This window comes from Triturus cristatus, chromosome 10, assembly GCF_964204655.1.
Source record: "Triturus cristatus chromosome 10, aTriCri1.1, whole genome shotgun sequence".
In the NCBI taxonomy this organism is placed as follows: Eukaryota; Metazoa; Chordata; class Amphibia; order Caudata; family Salamandridae; genus Triturus; species Triturus cristatus.
In genome coordinates, this window is record NC_140593.1 from 1,122,576,534 (window position 1) to 1,122,593,262 (window position 16,729).

Consider the following 16,729-nt stretch of genomic DNA (forward strand, 5'->3'; position numbering starts at 1 on the left):
AGGCCAACCTCATGTACATGTCCTTTGATGGGACTCGACTCTTCAGAGAGAAGGCAGACCCGGCGCTAGAGCGCTTCAAGCACTCGCAGACTACGGCCAGGTCCTTCAGCCTCTCAGTGTCATCTCGCCCCCAGTCTGCTTTTCACCCCTTTCATGGTAATGGAAGGGGCTTTCAACCACGTTAGACGGATGTATGTCGTTACAACGCACACTTTTACAACGCATGCACTTACAGCGCATTTTTTACAACGCACAATCCATTACAACGCATGACATTACAACGCAGGACACTACAACGCATTTTTAACAACTACCTTTACAACGCATTTCCATTACAACGCATACTACCTTTACAACGCATACCATTACAACGCATAATATTAAATTGCATTTAAGGTAAGTATTAGATAGTATAGGGGTAAAAATTACTATTCTAACTCCAGGGGGTGCAACAGTAGGGTAAGTGTTGGATAGTATAGGGTTAAAAATTACTATTCTAACTCCAGGGGGTGCAACAGTAGGGTAAATGTTGGATAGTATAGGGGTAAAAATTACTATTCTAACTCCAGGGGGTGCAACAGTAGGGAAAGTGTTGGATAGTATAGGGGTAAAAATTACTATTCTAACTCCAGGGGGTGCAACAGTAGGGTAAGTGTTGGATAGTATAGGGGTAAAAATTACTATTCTAACTCCAGGGGGTGCAACAGTAGGGTAAGTGTTGGATAGTATAGGGGTAAAAATTACTATTCTAACTCCAGGGAGTGCAACAGTAGGGTAAGTGTTGGATAGTATAGGGGTAAAAATTACTATTCTAACTCCAGGGGGTGCAACAGTAGGGTAAGTGTTGGATAGTATAGGGGTAAAAATTACTATTCTAACTCCAGGGGGTGCAACAGTAGAGTAAGTGTTGGATAGTATAGGGGTAAAAATTACTATTCTAACTCCAGGGGGTGCAACAGTAGGGTAAGTGTTGGATAGTATAGGGGTAAAAATTACTATATTATGCGTTGTAATGGTATGCGTTGTAATGGTAGTATGCATTGTAATGGAATGCGTTGTAAAGGTAGTTTTTAAAAATGCGTTGTAGTGTCATGCGTTGTAATGTCATGCGTTGTAATGGATTGTGCGTTGTAAAAAATGCGTTGTAAGTGTAGTGCGTTGTAAAAGTTGCGTTGTAAAGGTTGTTCCCCACGTTAGACATACCCCAGCCACTGTCCTGGAAAGACTGCCCAAGTTGTGAAAGGGCATGGACGCTGTACATTCTGACCTTGTGGGAATGTTAGCCAGAAGTCGTCCTCCACCCACCCCCTGGCAGCTATAGCCTCCGAGACTTCCTAGTTTGGTTCTGCAAGACCATGGGTGTCCAGTTGGAGGGCGAATCCAACATAATCTCCTCCACTGGCAGTCCATGACATCGGACAAATGGGTCTTGCAGATCATTGGGGATGGTTACTCCCTTCCTTTTCTGCTTTTTCCTCCTCCTTTACTGTCATCTCAAGCACAGCTGGTGGAGGATCATATTGTTTTGCTCAGAGAGGAAGTTACAGCTCTCCTGACCAAGGAGTTTATAGTGAGGGTTCTGATTTCAGAAGTAGGAAGTGGTTCTTATTACCACTACGTTCTGATACCCAAAAAGAACAAAGGTCTTTGTCCTATTCTAGAACTTCGGACCGTCAATCTCTTCCTCAAAAAAGAGAAATTCAAGATGCTTACTTTGGCTCAGGTCTTGTCTGCTCTAGACCAAGGAGGCTGACTGGTAGAGTTGGACTTGCAGGATGCGTATTTTCACATCCCCATACTGACTGTCCACAGGAGTTACTGCAGTTAATGGTAGGCCCGAGCGCTTTCAGTTCACTGTGCTACTTTTTGGCCTTACCAGTGTCCCCCGGGTGTTCATTGAGGTGATGGCGGTGGTCGCAGCTCATCTGTGCAAGTTAGGGATTTTAGCCTTCCCCTTCCTCGATGATTGGCTGTTGAAGGCGTCCTCGCCCCAGAATATCGTTTCCCACCTCCAGAATACGACAGACCTCCTGCATTCGCTGGGGTTTACTATAAATGTGCCGAAGTCACACCTGACTAATTCTCAGATGCTCCCATTCATCAGAGCTGTTCTGTACACAGTGCAGTTTCGGGCTTATCCTCCTGAGCAGCAAGTCCAGGATATTCAGGTTATGATACTGATGTTTCAGCCTCTATCCTAAATTTCTGTGAGAATGACTCTGAGGCTGGTGGGCCTCATGGCCTCCTTCATCCTGTTGGTAAATTATGCCAGATGGTGTATGTGGGCTAAGCAGTGGGACTTGAAGTTCCAGTGGGCACAGCATCAGGGGAATCTCTTCAACATGGTCCAGCTCTCAGAGGGAACTGCAAAGGACCTACAGTGGTGGCTAGCGCACCACAAATGGTTCAGATGCAGACCCCTCTCCCTGCCCCAACCAGATCTCCCCATAGTGACAGATGTGTAACCTCTGGGATATGGTGGTCATCTGGGAGAGGTGGAGATCAAAGGAATCTGGTCCCTGGCGGAGTCAGGGATCCACATCAACTTGTTGGAGCTTTGGGCAACTCAATTGGCGTTAAAAGCATTTCTTGCCTCTGTCAAGGGGAAGGTGGTAACAGTGTTCATGGACAACATGACTGTCATGCGGTACTGCAACAAGCAGGGTAGTGTGGGGTCGTGGACCCTTTGTCAAGAGGCTCTGTGCCTCTGGACATGGCTGGAACAGCAGGACATGTTCCTGGTGGTTCAACACCTGGAAGGTTCTCTGAATGCTACGGCGTACAAACTCAGTCATCGCTGCCTAGCGGATCACGAATTGCATCTCCAGCCGGAGGTGGCGCAAGGTCTCTTTCAACAACGGGGTGAGCCTTGGCTAGATCTGTTTGTCTCCGAAGAAAACACGCAATGTCAGAGGTTTTGTGCGTTAGAGTTTTGAAGGTGGCCATCACTCTGCAACGCTTTTCATTGCAAGTGAAGCTCAGGCCTCCTACACGCCTTTCCGCCCATACCACTTCTGCCCAGAGTCCTCAAGAAGATCAAGAACGACCAGGGCAAGCTATTCTTGTGGCTCCAAATTGGGCACAGAGAGTCTGGTATCCTAAGCTTCTTCGAATTAGCATCGATCCTCCAATCAGGGTGCCCCTTCTGGAGTTAATTCTGTTGCAGCAGCAGGGGAGGGTCCGCCATCCAAACCTGTCCACTCTCTGCCTCCTTGCGTGGAGATTGAGCGGTGAAAGTTAATAGCTTTTAAACTTCCTCTCGAAGTCTGTGAGGTTATCTTAGCTGCCAGGAGTTCCTCCACAAAATTTAGCAAAATATTGTACAGAAAGGTCTACTGACCCTTTCTGATATTCTTCACTTTATTCTTACTCTTGCCCAGCAGGGGTCTGCTCTGGTCACTCTCAAGGGTTATCTTTCTGCTCTATCCACTTTCTTGCTGCTGCTTGACCAATCAATCCATCAATCACGGATTCTTTTTAAGCACGATACTCACCCGTGAGGGTCTCAAGGCGCTGGGAGGGTACGGCAGGTAGCAGCTCAGGTCAGTCGACCCTCTTTATTCAAGTTCCCTTTTGTAACTAGGTTCTTGAAATGGCTTGTTTCCCCCTATAACCTTGATTATGCCTCAGTGGGATCTCAACCTAGTTCTCATGTACCTCATGTGCGCTCTCTTTGAGCCGCTACATAAATGTCCCCTCAGGCTGCTCACCATCAAAACAGCATTCCTAGTGGCTATTTCATCTGCCTGGCGTGAGCTGCAGGCTTTATCATCCAAGCCTCCCTATCTCATGACATTCCCGAAAAAGGTGGTGCTTCGAAACCGAGCCTCTTTCCTTTCTAAGGTGGACACATCATTCCATCTGGGTCAGTAAGTCACACTTCCCACCTTTTTTGTACAACCACATCCTTCTAAGGAAGAGAAACGTCACCATCGTCTGGACCGAAAAAGAGCGTTGCAGTTCCAACTTGACCGCACAAAAAAGTTCTGGGTGGACGACCAAACTCTTTGTAGGTTATGTAGGAGCAAAGAAGGGTTGGGCAGTGCAGAAACAAACAAGTTTGTGCTGGGTCGTTATCTGTATCAAGATCTGTTACACCCTAGATAAGAAGCAGCCTCCTGAGGGCTTATGGGCGTTAGCTCATGGAGTGCTAGTCCTGGACATCTACCAGACTGCAACGTGGGTTTCACTGCACACACTTGCTAAACACTACTGCCTGGACAGTCGGGTACGCAGGGACGGCAATTTCACCCGTTCGGTCCTGCAGGACTTTCTAGTCCAGTAATATGTCCGCATCCCACCGCCAGGAAGTATGGCTTGGGGACCTTCCAGGAAGTATGGCTTGTGTATCTATTTAAAGGTAAGGAATCTGCAGCTAGAAGTCTCTATCAGATAAATAAGTGACATACCTTCGGTAACACATTATCTGGTAGAGACAATATCTAGCTGCAGATTCCTTACAGACCCACCCATGCCTCCCCACTCTACGGACTCACTTATAGGGCTAGGGCTGCTCCCTTTACATGGCCCTAGTTTTGACACACACTAGACAGTTCATTTCATGGCTCTGCGCTTCTGGCATGGAAAAAGTGGAAAGTAAATGATGTCCGCACGACTGCAATGTCACATCTGGCGTCAACAATGCAGACGACGCCATGCAGAGCCGAACTGAGCCACCCAATGGCACGCAGAGGTACTGCTCACGCAAAAGTTTCCGGGTCCAGTCTGACGCATGGGAAATTCCAAGGTGAGGAATCTGTAGCTAAATATTGTTTCTACCAGATAATGTGTGACTGAAGGTAAGTAGCTTGTTCTTCATGAGGCAATGTGTCCCGAGATAAAGCACCTCCCAACACAGCCTATTTAGTAAGGGCACACTCGAGAGTTGCGCTGAAGATCTATAAGTAGAAGTAAATAGTAATAGTAGTAGTACTTCTACTTATAGAGTTTTAGATATGCAGAATAAATGTAAGGGTTTCATTACAAGTTTTTCAAAAGGGGTACAGTGATATAATGATGTCATTTGCCATTTAGGCTATCAGCAAAATAGAGCATTACAGGGTAGTGGATATCAGAAATATTCTAAGCCACAAGGAGCAGCAACATCAAGGAAGTAACCGGTAACATCCCTAGTAGCATCTTAGTCTTCGAAAAAGTCTTCTTGCTCACTTCCAAAATCGAGGGAATAGGTACACTATTTTCAGTGCACACTTTTATTAAACGTAATATTGCCTTTGCACCTAAGCGCTATCCCACTGCATGAATATTGAATCTGCCCACTCTATGAAAATATCATCTGAAGATGGCAGGAAGAACTAGTAACATGAACAGCTGGAAACTATTGTGAATGAATAGGGTACAGTCATCTAGCTGTAGGGCACTGAAAAAAGATATTGTTTTGTGACTACGCTAGGAAGTTTTCCATCGAGAACAGCAAGAACAACATCAATAGAAATAAACAAACATGACTGCTTGACTGTGTGCAGCAGAAACAACAAGCAGTGAAACCTGCATGGAACACTGATTTTGAAAAAGTGGCAACCAGGCCCAAATTGATGCCTGCTTTACATGAACTAAGAAAACACACTTCTATGTGTCATAGTAAATTTGCTTGAGAAATAATAGCACTATATCAGTATGTACATATATATTTAAGAATACAACCACATTCTGCACATTGTTAATGATACATAAAGATATAAATGCACACAAACTCTAATAGCACCACAACGGTAATCATATTGAGTGTTGTAAATGACACATGTCCACATGGGTGCACATGTGTCACTAATGCTCTAGGGCCCGAGGAAGACCTTACCATTTCAAATTCTACGTATATGTGTAGACACAAGCAGTGCTTAATTTGTAAAAAAATATAAGTGCCAGAGCTCTCATCAGGAGACTATTGCTGCTTGCCCCACCCAGTGCCCCTGTCAGAGCGGCCAATTACAGTAACAACATAACTACTAATCATCACACTCCTACAAGTGTGACTGTTCTGACTATTCCTGGCCCCCCAACGCTATAATAATGGCTTTGATGGCAGGTGTTACTCATTTGTGATGTTTGCTGAATTAATAAAGAACTGTGGTTGCGGTTATCTCTAAGTTAGACAATGAGCGCTGGTCTTGACAATTAAGTACCAGTGCCGAGAAGTGCAGCCACCGTGTTTTTGTGGCAGGGGTATTACAAGAAAAGCCATGGACATTTCTGAATGCCTATGTGCCGCTCGAACTAAACTCCGATGCTCGTCTGGGACCACACAGCTGGAGAGAACTTTATTACAGTCATGGAGACCGAGAGGGGTAAACAAGGAGATGGAAGTCCGAGCCTCCCACCCCCCAGCCCCACACACACAAAGAAATCCTCTGGAGCTCTTGCATATCTGGCTGCCTAATTAATATGCCTTAATTAATATGCATTAGGCAGGTCGCAGGTTGTGACCTACTGTGATTGGCTACAATCACAGGGATGGAGATAACTTGCAAGGGACAGCAGCACACCATCCCTGTTGCTGGTTTCCAAAACAGAAAACTTTTTTTTCTAAACAGCCCGAATTTGTTACAGGAATTGAGGCTGCAGAAAAATAAAAATAAAGTTTTCCGTTTTCGAAAATTTAATCGTAAACAGGGAGTTGTTCCCTGGCGCAATTCCTGCTCCCCCTGACGCTGCCATCCCAATTCCCAAAGTGGAAGGTATCTGTACAGGATGCTTGCCCCGCTGCAAATCAGATACCACGGCAACATGGGAGTTGGTAAAACTGATCAATGGTTTGCAACCAGAATTATGGTCGCAACCATTGACAGATAGGCTACTGAATCACACATTGGAAAGGACTCCCCTAACAAGTTCCTTCTGCATTCCAATTCTATAATGATTCTTGAAATAATTTTCCGATTTAGAAAAAACATTTCTGAGTCACAAATTGGAGTTAGTACACATGTGGAAGGGTTTTTAACAGTTGCAAACCCTGTATTTTACTGAATCGATGCTTTGCGACCTGCAAAAACCCTTTGTGGGTCTGGGCCTAGGGGCTTTATGAACAAGCTGTGCAGGGAATAGTCTTGCTATCTCTAAATGTGCTACATACAACATTGCAGACTCACATTTTGGCCTTTAGTACCCTAAGTATTGAAATAACAATTGGCTAGGCACTTTGTGTGCAATATTTTAGTGCATAAATTGTGGGAGTGGCATCGATTTTCAGAGTTACTTTGACCCTTAATCCGTGCTCTTGTTTCCATCCACACTCCCAAGTCTTGATCGCCGTCTACTTTAGTTAGAGGCTCTCTGTTCATTTTCCAAACAGCTCTGCAGTTCCATCTGTCGAACACTAATATCTTAACTTTCTTTGATTCACAGACGCGTTGTTCTGCTCGTCTGAGCTATTAAGGCCCGCTGCAGACGTACTGGATTCTGCACCAATAAGTCAGTATTGTGTGCATATAAAAGTACAGTCCATGCTGGGCCCCCAGCCTTGATGGAAAGGTGTTATGTTGGTCGACAGCTGGTTTAAGGTCATCTGAGTAGAAGTTGAACAGTAGGGGGATTTAAACACAACCCTATTTCAAGCCATGAGTAGTATACATTTTGTCTGTCAGCCTCTGTCTTTCCCGCTACTTGAATAAGGATGCAGTTATCGATATACAGAGTTTGAATTTGTCGTAACCAGTCATTTGGAATTCCCCAAGGTGTATGTTTCCTTAAAACGAAATTTCAGTTCACTCTGTCATATGCTTCTGAGTTGTCAAAGAAGCAAGGAAAGAGTTCTGACCATAGAGTACTCAGGTTTGTTGGCTTGACATGTTTAGAGTATGTATATTGTCTAGCATTTCACTCCCCACCTGGATCTTGTTTGGTAGAAAAGTAATAACCTATACTTTGACACCCAATTTTCAATATATATCAATTTTAATTTAGCAACCATTTTAGAATTCCTTCTTATGAGAGCAGTGAATCTCTAAATCTTTTGGTTTATTGGAATTTGCCTTTTTGAACATCAGATGTGAAATCAAATCTTTCCAGGACTCAGGTAGGGATGCTAAAAGCAAGATGATGACCAATAGACTCCAATGGATCTGGACTCTGAAAGTCGCTCCGTGTACGTTTAAGGATTGTGAAGTCAATGCTGATTGCTAATGAGATCTAAACATGCACCTCTTTTCTTCAGCATACACTATCTCTGGGAGCGTTCTATGTAATCTGATCTTCTTTAAACTCTTCTGGACTTCTTATTCAAATGTGAACCCACAGCTGCTGGCCAGCCTCTTAAGAACAGTCTACCCACCCAGACTCACCATGGATCATGCATCACCATAATGGTCGTACATTAGACACTAACGTGTCACAGCAGTGACATTGAGAGATTGCACCGCCCTGAAGCGCGGTCAATGCCTATAACTACCCCCCTTCCTCTCGAACTCACTCTGAAGTGGCTCTTAGCTTTAAGATGATTTTCAAAACACGCAACAAATACACTGTGGGGCCTCGTGATTTAAGGAGGACAAACATTCTAACTTGTTTAAAGTAAATTATGTAAAGCTTTCTACTGATCAGTACTACAAAGAGATGAGACTTAACATTTGTTTAATCTATTTGAAAACCACTGTTGAAATTAAGTTTCCTACTTTACAATGAGGCAGTATTTAAAAAGATGTCTGTGGGTAAATCTCCTTCGTGATAAAATCCAAAGTAAATGTCTCTGTATATTTCAACCTATCAATGCATTTGTTTGAAAATCTTTATTTCAGCCACTAAGTCCTCAGACGCTAAGAGATCTACTCGGCGATAATTTGGGAGACATTAATTTGATCAAGGACAGTGATGCGGTGAAGGCTTGGGCCAGTGCACACAGTCAGTATGAAGTGAATTCTATCGGACTCGATCTTGCTGCAGGGATCAACGGTCAACTGCCTGATGGCTTCATAGTTATTTATCCACGTGAGTAAATTTACCAACTACTGTTTATGACCACCGAAATTAATCATAAAGTGTATATGCAATAATCTACCCACTACTGTACATCACTAGGATGTTGCAAGTCACTAAAGAGTTAAATTAGCATCTTAAGGCACAAGGTCGGTGATCAGAGGTCTCAAGTTTCCTATTTCCATGTGTCAGTAACTTAGTGACATCAGGTCTTTTGATTTGCAGTTTGGAATTTGTAGCCTTTATTATGTGGTTAAAAAAATAAGAGATACAAATCCTAGCATAAAAATCAAAAACCTGGACTGGATTCACTATTCAAGCATGGACCTGGGAAGCTTGAGCGCTCCGGAGTGCTTTTATGAGAACATGGAACTCTGAAGTGAATTGCTTTAGCCATATAAAGTTCCCAGCTGGGCGTATGTTACTCAATATAATTATTGGGCAAATGCAAGATTTATATTTCATCAAATCATGTTACTGAAATATGCGGTTTACTATTGACACCTTCGGTTCAAAAGTGGACATTCGCCTGCTAGAGCATCCTTAGTGGCCTGTACTAAAGCCAGCAGTGATGTTATTTTCCTACTAGAGATGCGTTCTGACAACAGGAAACGCCAGCAATAAGAACATTATGTAGGCCACAATAAAGGACAATGACGTTCTAAGACATTATAGTAGAAAAAGCTTTGTGGCTCATTGTCAAGCTTCTGTCACACTTTGGTCGAACAAATTGATATTATATACCAAGTCTTATACACCAGAAGAACTGTTTGACAAAGGTCTTAAATTATCTTCCCTTCCTCTGTGAGGAGGATCTGTCACCACATATTTACTGTTGTGGGGAGGTCGCAAATCACAGCACACATCTTAGTCAGTAGTCTGATCAACCAAGCATGAGACTAGACTACATAAGGAGACCCCCTATAACCAGTTCATGTGGCCTGGATTTACATGAACCTCCAATAAATATTCCATTGCCAACATAGACACCTTCTTTACCTGCTAGTGCTCGAAAATCACTGCGTCAAATAGCACACATTGTGCACTTCAGAATGGGGAATAATGTGGACCATTAGCATGTTACTCCCTGATATTCTATGGTGCCAACCTTAGAATTAGGTGCAAGTAGTACCCTTGCTGATTTGTGCACCTCTTGCTAACACAAGAGCACAATTTGCACCTATTTTCTGCAGCCACATTGTGGCAGCCCTAGTGTTTATGGACATTTCTTACGAACCCATAATGGAATACTAGAAAGCCCAAAGTGCTAATGTTGTATATAACATCGTCTAGTATTATTGGAATGCTGTCTCATCCATTATTGGGATATAGGTTGTCTCCAATATGCAAGTCTATCACTCTGTGATATTGATTCAAAGTAGTCAGCAATACTAGTTTGCAAGACCACTGGCAGCCCACAATACCCTAGTATGGTGAACAGAATGGTCTCCTCCTAATTCATTTTACTTTACTCACATGAAATGACACCTACTTGATGAGGACACTGAATATTCTCCACTGCTTATCAGTTTCCCTAGTTGAAGATGTGGTATTTCCATGTGGTTATTTCCATGAAAAAGGCAAACACATGGAGATGATGGACGGAGCACGGAAACTTTTCAGACACTCACACTCACCCTCAGTCACAGATCTGGGTTGAATCCATCATTATTCTTTAACTCACTTTGCCACCTCAGTTCAGACCCAGCTATATGCAAATCAGTCTTCACCCTGTGCCTCATGGGAACAGTCCAGCCCGAACTGCCAAGGCAGGGCTTCCCTGAACCGGAAACAAGCATCATGGGACCGGTTGCAGGCTAACAGCCCTCATTAGCCAGGCTAGCTTGAATTAAGTGGCAAAGTGAGCAAAAAAGGAAGAAAAACAAAGAAAGAGAACCACATTTAAAAAGAGGAAGAAGAAAAAGGACAAGATGTGGGCCCATGTCAAGGCGAAGTATAAAATAGTGAGCTTAATAGATGTCATGGTAAAGCATGCACTAGTGAGAGACATGTTGATCAAATAACATGGTGATTTAAGAAGGCGCAACAGTCACTATTATGTAACTATCTAAAAATAGCATTTTCAAAATTGTAATTCAAAGTCCGATTTCACCATAAGAGAGGATTTTTTCCTTACAAAAGTCCAAAGTCACCAAACATGAACTGGTTACCCGTTCCCATTTGGAAGTTACAGCTTATTAAATGGAATAAAGTACAGCCAATGTTATCCTGTGGGAGAGGTAGGCCCTGCAGTAGTGAAACATTAATTTAAGGGTTTTTCACTACGAGGACATGTAAAACTTAAAATTACATGTCCTACTTTTTAAATATACTGCACTCTGCCCTCTGGGCTGTTCAAGGCCTACCATATGGGTGATGTGTATTAAAAAGGAAAGTGTGAGCCTGTCAAAAGGTTTATTTAGCCAGGTCAAAATGGCAGTTTAAAACTACACACGCAGACTGCAGTGGCAGGCCAGACACACGTTTAAAAGGCTACTTAATGGGTGGCACAATCAGTGCTGCAGACCCACTATTAGCATTCAATTTACAGGCCGTGGACACAGGTAGTGCCCCTTTACTAGGAATCTACAAGTAAACTAAAATATTTTATTTGGGTATTAGTCAATTCTACCATGTTTTAAGGAAAGAGCACTAGCACTTTAGCACTGGTTAGCAGTGCTAAAGTGCATAGAGTCCTAAGCCCAACCAAAACAAATTCAGCAAAAACAATGGTGGAGGGTAAAGGCAAAACTTTTGGGGGTGATTCTGCAGAGAGGGCCAGATCCCCAGTAAAGAATAATGCAAAGAGCTGAATGTCAGACAGGTGGGCCTCAAACAGATTTAAGCCAGTAGCTCAACATCAAGAGACAAACCTGTGGCTGTGGTCTGCGTAGACTAACTTGGTGGTTGGTTTTCAGTTAGCTAAGATGACACAGTTACCTCTAGGGGTAAGGTTGATGCCTCTGCCTGGCACCGCTCATCTCCATTGGCAGCTGAAGAATTTAGGAACTGGGGTGACCAACCCAATCATCCTGCTGCAAACGCATATCTACTATGTCCAAGAGAGAAAAGGGAGGCTGAAAACTGAGTTCCAACAGATTGTAATACCAAACGCTCCTTGCCCCATCCTGGGCAACGCAAATAAGCTGTGTATCATCCTTGGACACTTTCCGTAAAACTCTCAACTCAAGGTAGCTGCATTCACATTCACATTCCTGGCAAGATGAGCTGCCACTGAGAAATGTCCTGTTAAGCCGCCACCTAAAATATTGCCCCATTCCATAGGCCAGTCAGCATATGGTTTATGAACCCACTCCACCCTGTCGATTGTACAGTGGTTGCATTGTTTGAAAGAACATCCATAGTACTGCCAAAGATGGCAGGGTAGGATATCTTTAGAGCTAGGTAAATCTCTCCAGTGGAGAGATTTACATTTGTTGTTCTATTAGAAACTAAATGCTTTGCACCATCATAAAGCCCAGGGGAGAGCCCAAAGCTAAAGAAGAGGCATCTGTAACAAAGGTGGCCTACAACTTCACAGTACCAAAGGGAGGACTCTCCATATGGTTGGAGGGTGCATCCACTAGTCAAAGTTTGCAAGAACTGAGCAGAAGAACTTTACTTGAGTGAAGAAGCCGGGACCTCATCCACCACCTGGCACACAGCACCAGAGGGATGCACAAGGACATTAAGCTAAACAGGTGAATAACCTATAGAACTAGGATCAGGAGTGAAGTCCAAAATGTCAGAATTATATCCCAAATGTCCAAGATATTATTAGCTGAAGGAAAAGCCCTCATGCAAATTGTGTCCAGGATTGTTTTAATGAAAGAGGACCTCTTGCAGAGGACGAGGTGGAACCGCTACAGGCTGATGGAGAGACGCAGCTAATGAAGTAGTGTCAACTTGTGCTGCAGATGGTCTGAAACCAGCAAAGGTCACATCCAGAGCCATGGTGAAGAATCGAAGAGCAATCATAACAGGCCAAAAGATAGTACCTTGACCTGGAAGTGTAGGTACCCTGGATGAAGCGGAGATAGTGTCTGTGAACTAGAAGCATCTGCAGATAGAAACAGGCATCCTGGAAGTCCAAGAACACCATCTAGACTGGGTGCTCAGGGCCAGGAGAACCTGATTCATGAAAAGTTTGTATTTTTTTTCTGCTGCCCACATCCAGGCTACGCCACAGGCCTCCATCCTTCTTGGGGACCAAGAAGTAGAGGTAGTTGAATCTTGTTCCCCTCTCCTCTATAGGAAGCATTTCTAAGGCCCATTTTGCAGCACGACCAGTACATCAAGATCTATGCATGGGCTGAGGTGCACTTCCTGATGGACGACGAACGATCTGGAAGAGTGAACAGAAAGTGGAGAGCATAACCCTTGCAGACCAGCTGGGGAATATTATTATTATTATTATTAAATTTAATTTATATTGCGCACAGCTACCCTTGACAGGTTTTCCATATAGTGATCAATAATGACTGAATCTCACTGGGCCACACAATGGAGAGACCCTCCCTCAACTGGAAACTGATATTGGAGGGCACATCAAAGCAGTTTTGAGGCGGCTTACTCAGCTGAAAAAGGAGGACTGGACCTGCTGTCACTGAAGTATCTTAGTCCCGACACTCCTGCGAAGGAAGCAGCAAATTCATGTGGGGTCTTAACCTGCTAGAAGGGTTGATGCTTCTGGTAACGCTAACTATTGAAAAAGCCACAAAAGTGGCTGCTATGATTGTAGAATTGTTTGATTAGAAATCCCAATCTGACATGGTGCAGTTGTTCTTTAAGCACTCCATCAAGGAGACTACCTTTGTGCCGAACGATCTCTCACTATCAAACAGCATATCCATTTGGGCAGCCTGGATGTCCCAAAAAATCCAGTGGAGCATATTCAGGTGTGGCTTTGCTTAGTAACATAGCCATAGAGCGGGCATCACATCAGCTAAATCCAATCCGCATTTCAGAATCTTTATTCAAGCATCAAGACTGTATTTAACCAACTCAAAAAATGGCTTTTCCTTTGATCTGGGAGGCTAAACTTAGCCAGCTTTCCCGCATTTCACAGGATTTGGACATACCATCTGAGGATGTAGTGTTGACGGTGTGCTGGACCAGACTGCCAAAAGCAAAAACTGGCATGCTTTGGAGTTGAGGTGATTGAAATTATGATCTGGTAGTGTTTCAGGGAAAGGGGAGGGATTTCGTTTTGCTGAAGACGCTTGAATCACCAATAATTTGGGATCATTAGGCATAGAGCTTTTGTACACAGTGAGCTGACTTTTAAATGCAGTGCATGTAAACGGGTTCTCCAGGCAGCACTGATTACAGTTGAGCTTTAAAGGTAGAAGAGTCTCTGCAGCCGCCAAAAATAGACTTCTGTCAGAATGTTGAATACAGGAGCCTCCGCGGTGAATAAACAAAATTCCTCAGGAGAAGGGTCCGAAGGCTATTGAAATTCACCCTGAAAGGATGTTTCAAGGCCATTAGCACTGTGAAGGCCCAGAATTTGTCTGATGAAGAGGAAGAGGTTATCGACTTCCGAAGCAATTTTGCCATGTTCCTAAAATCCAGGTTGTGCATATGAAGCACATCTGAATATGAGATTCCATATGTACAAACCACTAGGCTGAGGGAAGAAGGTCCATCTCGTCTAAGCACAGACATTTGATCCTGATACAATCTGCTATTTACTATATATCACTTTCTATACGGAATCACAGAGCAGTCATTAGCATCATGTAATCGAACTGTAATAGAAAAGGAATACTAGTTTATCTACAAATAATGAAGCGACAGCAGGACAGAATCCAAGTGTGTGCAATGTGTCGATGCACTGAGAGACAGATAATGACAGTATTTGAACTTCGGAGTTCTAGTCTATCACTTTATGTTGTTTACTCAACTAGACCATCTGTTGGGCTCCACGGGGATCTGTTATCGCTTTCCCTGTTGGAGTGCCTGATTGCCAGGTAAAAGTGAATTATTTTGGTGGTGGTTGTGTGATTCTGTAATGCCTGGCATGCTGATGGTTTGGACCGTGGGATTGAGACTCTCACATGACCCTTTAGTATTCTCACACGGTAAGGGGTGGGTAAGCTAGTGAATGAGAAGGTAATGCTTGCATTACTTCATGTTAATCGTCATTAACCCTAATCTACCTTCCTCTTCTGCGTCCTTACGTATCATTCATCCTCGAGGACCCTTTTCCTGATGAATTATAGCTAAGCGTAGTTAATTTGAAAAAATGGACTGTGCCCCCACCTGTTGTATGAGAGTGGTTATGCAGAGGAGGTTACTATTGGGAAGGTTCTTTTGCCTTTAATAACTGAGGTCTGCATTCCAATGGAGGTGGATATACCTCATAAAGCAAGAACAGGACGATGGTGGTAGACTTGCTGGTATTAGGATTACCGGTAAGTAATGTGAATAATATTCTTGAATGGTAAGAACGGAATTGTGCATCAAGAGAGATTACGTATCAATTTGTCTAAACATTTGTGCCTTTACTCTCGACTCTCTTTGCAGAAACTCCCGCATCAGGATCACAGTCTTCTATGAAAATCCTCAGTCCTCTTCTTGTATATGGAATCATCACCGCCTGTGTACTGGTTGCTTTGGCGAATACATTCAGTACTGAATACTGATTTACATGAAAACAAAACTTTCAGATGCACTCCAAGAACAATGATGTTTACAAGCAATTTACTATTTTTTCACTAATGATTCATTATGCTGACAAACCGCGCATATCCAATGGGAAATGCAATGCGCAGACAATATAAATATGTAGTTTCTATACTAAATGTTTCTGCTTTGCTGTGGAAGGGTTGGGCAACATTCTAAAGGTACACTGATTATTTTCTGATGTGGCCGCAGCTTCAACAATGATTGTATCTCCTACATATACTAAATCCTATGAAATGATCCTCGGAGGTCCCAGAAAAGAATGATACTATTTCGTGGAAGCAAAGACTACAGGATCAAAATTCAGCACTGGTAAACGTTTGGACAGTAGAAACTACCATGGACTTAACATATATCTGCACTTTACATCTGTGTGAATAGACAGCCGTTCTAACCTCATAACTATTGACACACTTTGGAAATTCCTAATACACAGTTCAGACTGGGCCTTCTTGCACAACACCATGTTGTAGAATTAGCTAACAATATACCTGTTTCTCTTTGGTAGGTGGGGCACGTCTCACGAGTGAGGCGGGCCATCATCACTCCTCTAAGTGTAAGGTCGTGATAGCACAGGTCGTGTTTTTCACCATCAGTGATGATGGCATTCCTGGAATTTAAAGTCACGGAATAGAATGTCACTGAATATTTTGCATCAAGAGACAATGACGTTTACACAGTCAGCAATCTCCATTCATCTGCACTTGAGACTTGATGTAGTTGTGCTGTTGTTATTTCTGTTTTCAATCAATGGGGAAGTTTCCAGTAATGTAATCAACCAAAAACTTGCATCACTTTGCATTCACTAAATAATCATTTTAGCATAGCTGTCATAAATAAGGAATGTAGGGACAGATGTACGACGGAGTTTTGCATGTGCACATTGGTTTTTGACCCATTTGTGCATGCAAAAATCCTGTGTGCCACTGCTAACCCTATTTTGTGAGTCGCAAATTCCAATGGTCGTACATCGGGCTTCTAATTCCTACATCTGTGCGCAGGGGAAATAATCCCAGTCACTTTTCACAGCATATTTAAAGCTTTACCATGAGCTGAAGGCAAACAATGGCATTTCTACAGCTTCCCAAAAGCCTTGTATGAATGAAATTTACAA

The 16,729-nt window shown here is 43.2% G+C and overlaps 1 protein-coding gene across 1 annotated transcript in view; it reads left to right on the top strand.

Annotated features, from left to right (window-relative positions):
• LOC146796679 (uncharacterized) overlaps positions 1-15,702 on the top strand; it is a 482,771-nt gene extending 467,069 nt beyond the window's left edge. The window contains exons 116-117 of the mRNA XM_085631367.1: positions 8,751-8,940; positions 15,457-15,702. Coding sequence (XP_085487493.1) covers positions 8,751-8,940; positions 15,457-15,575 — 309 coding nt within the window. The 3' untranslated portion in view covers positions 15,576-15,702. The remainder of the gene's footprint in view (positions 1-8,750; positions 8,941-15,456) is intronic.
• Positions 15,703-16,729: the final 1,027 nt, after the last annotated feature.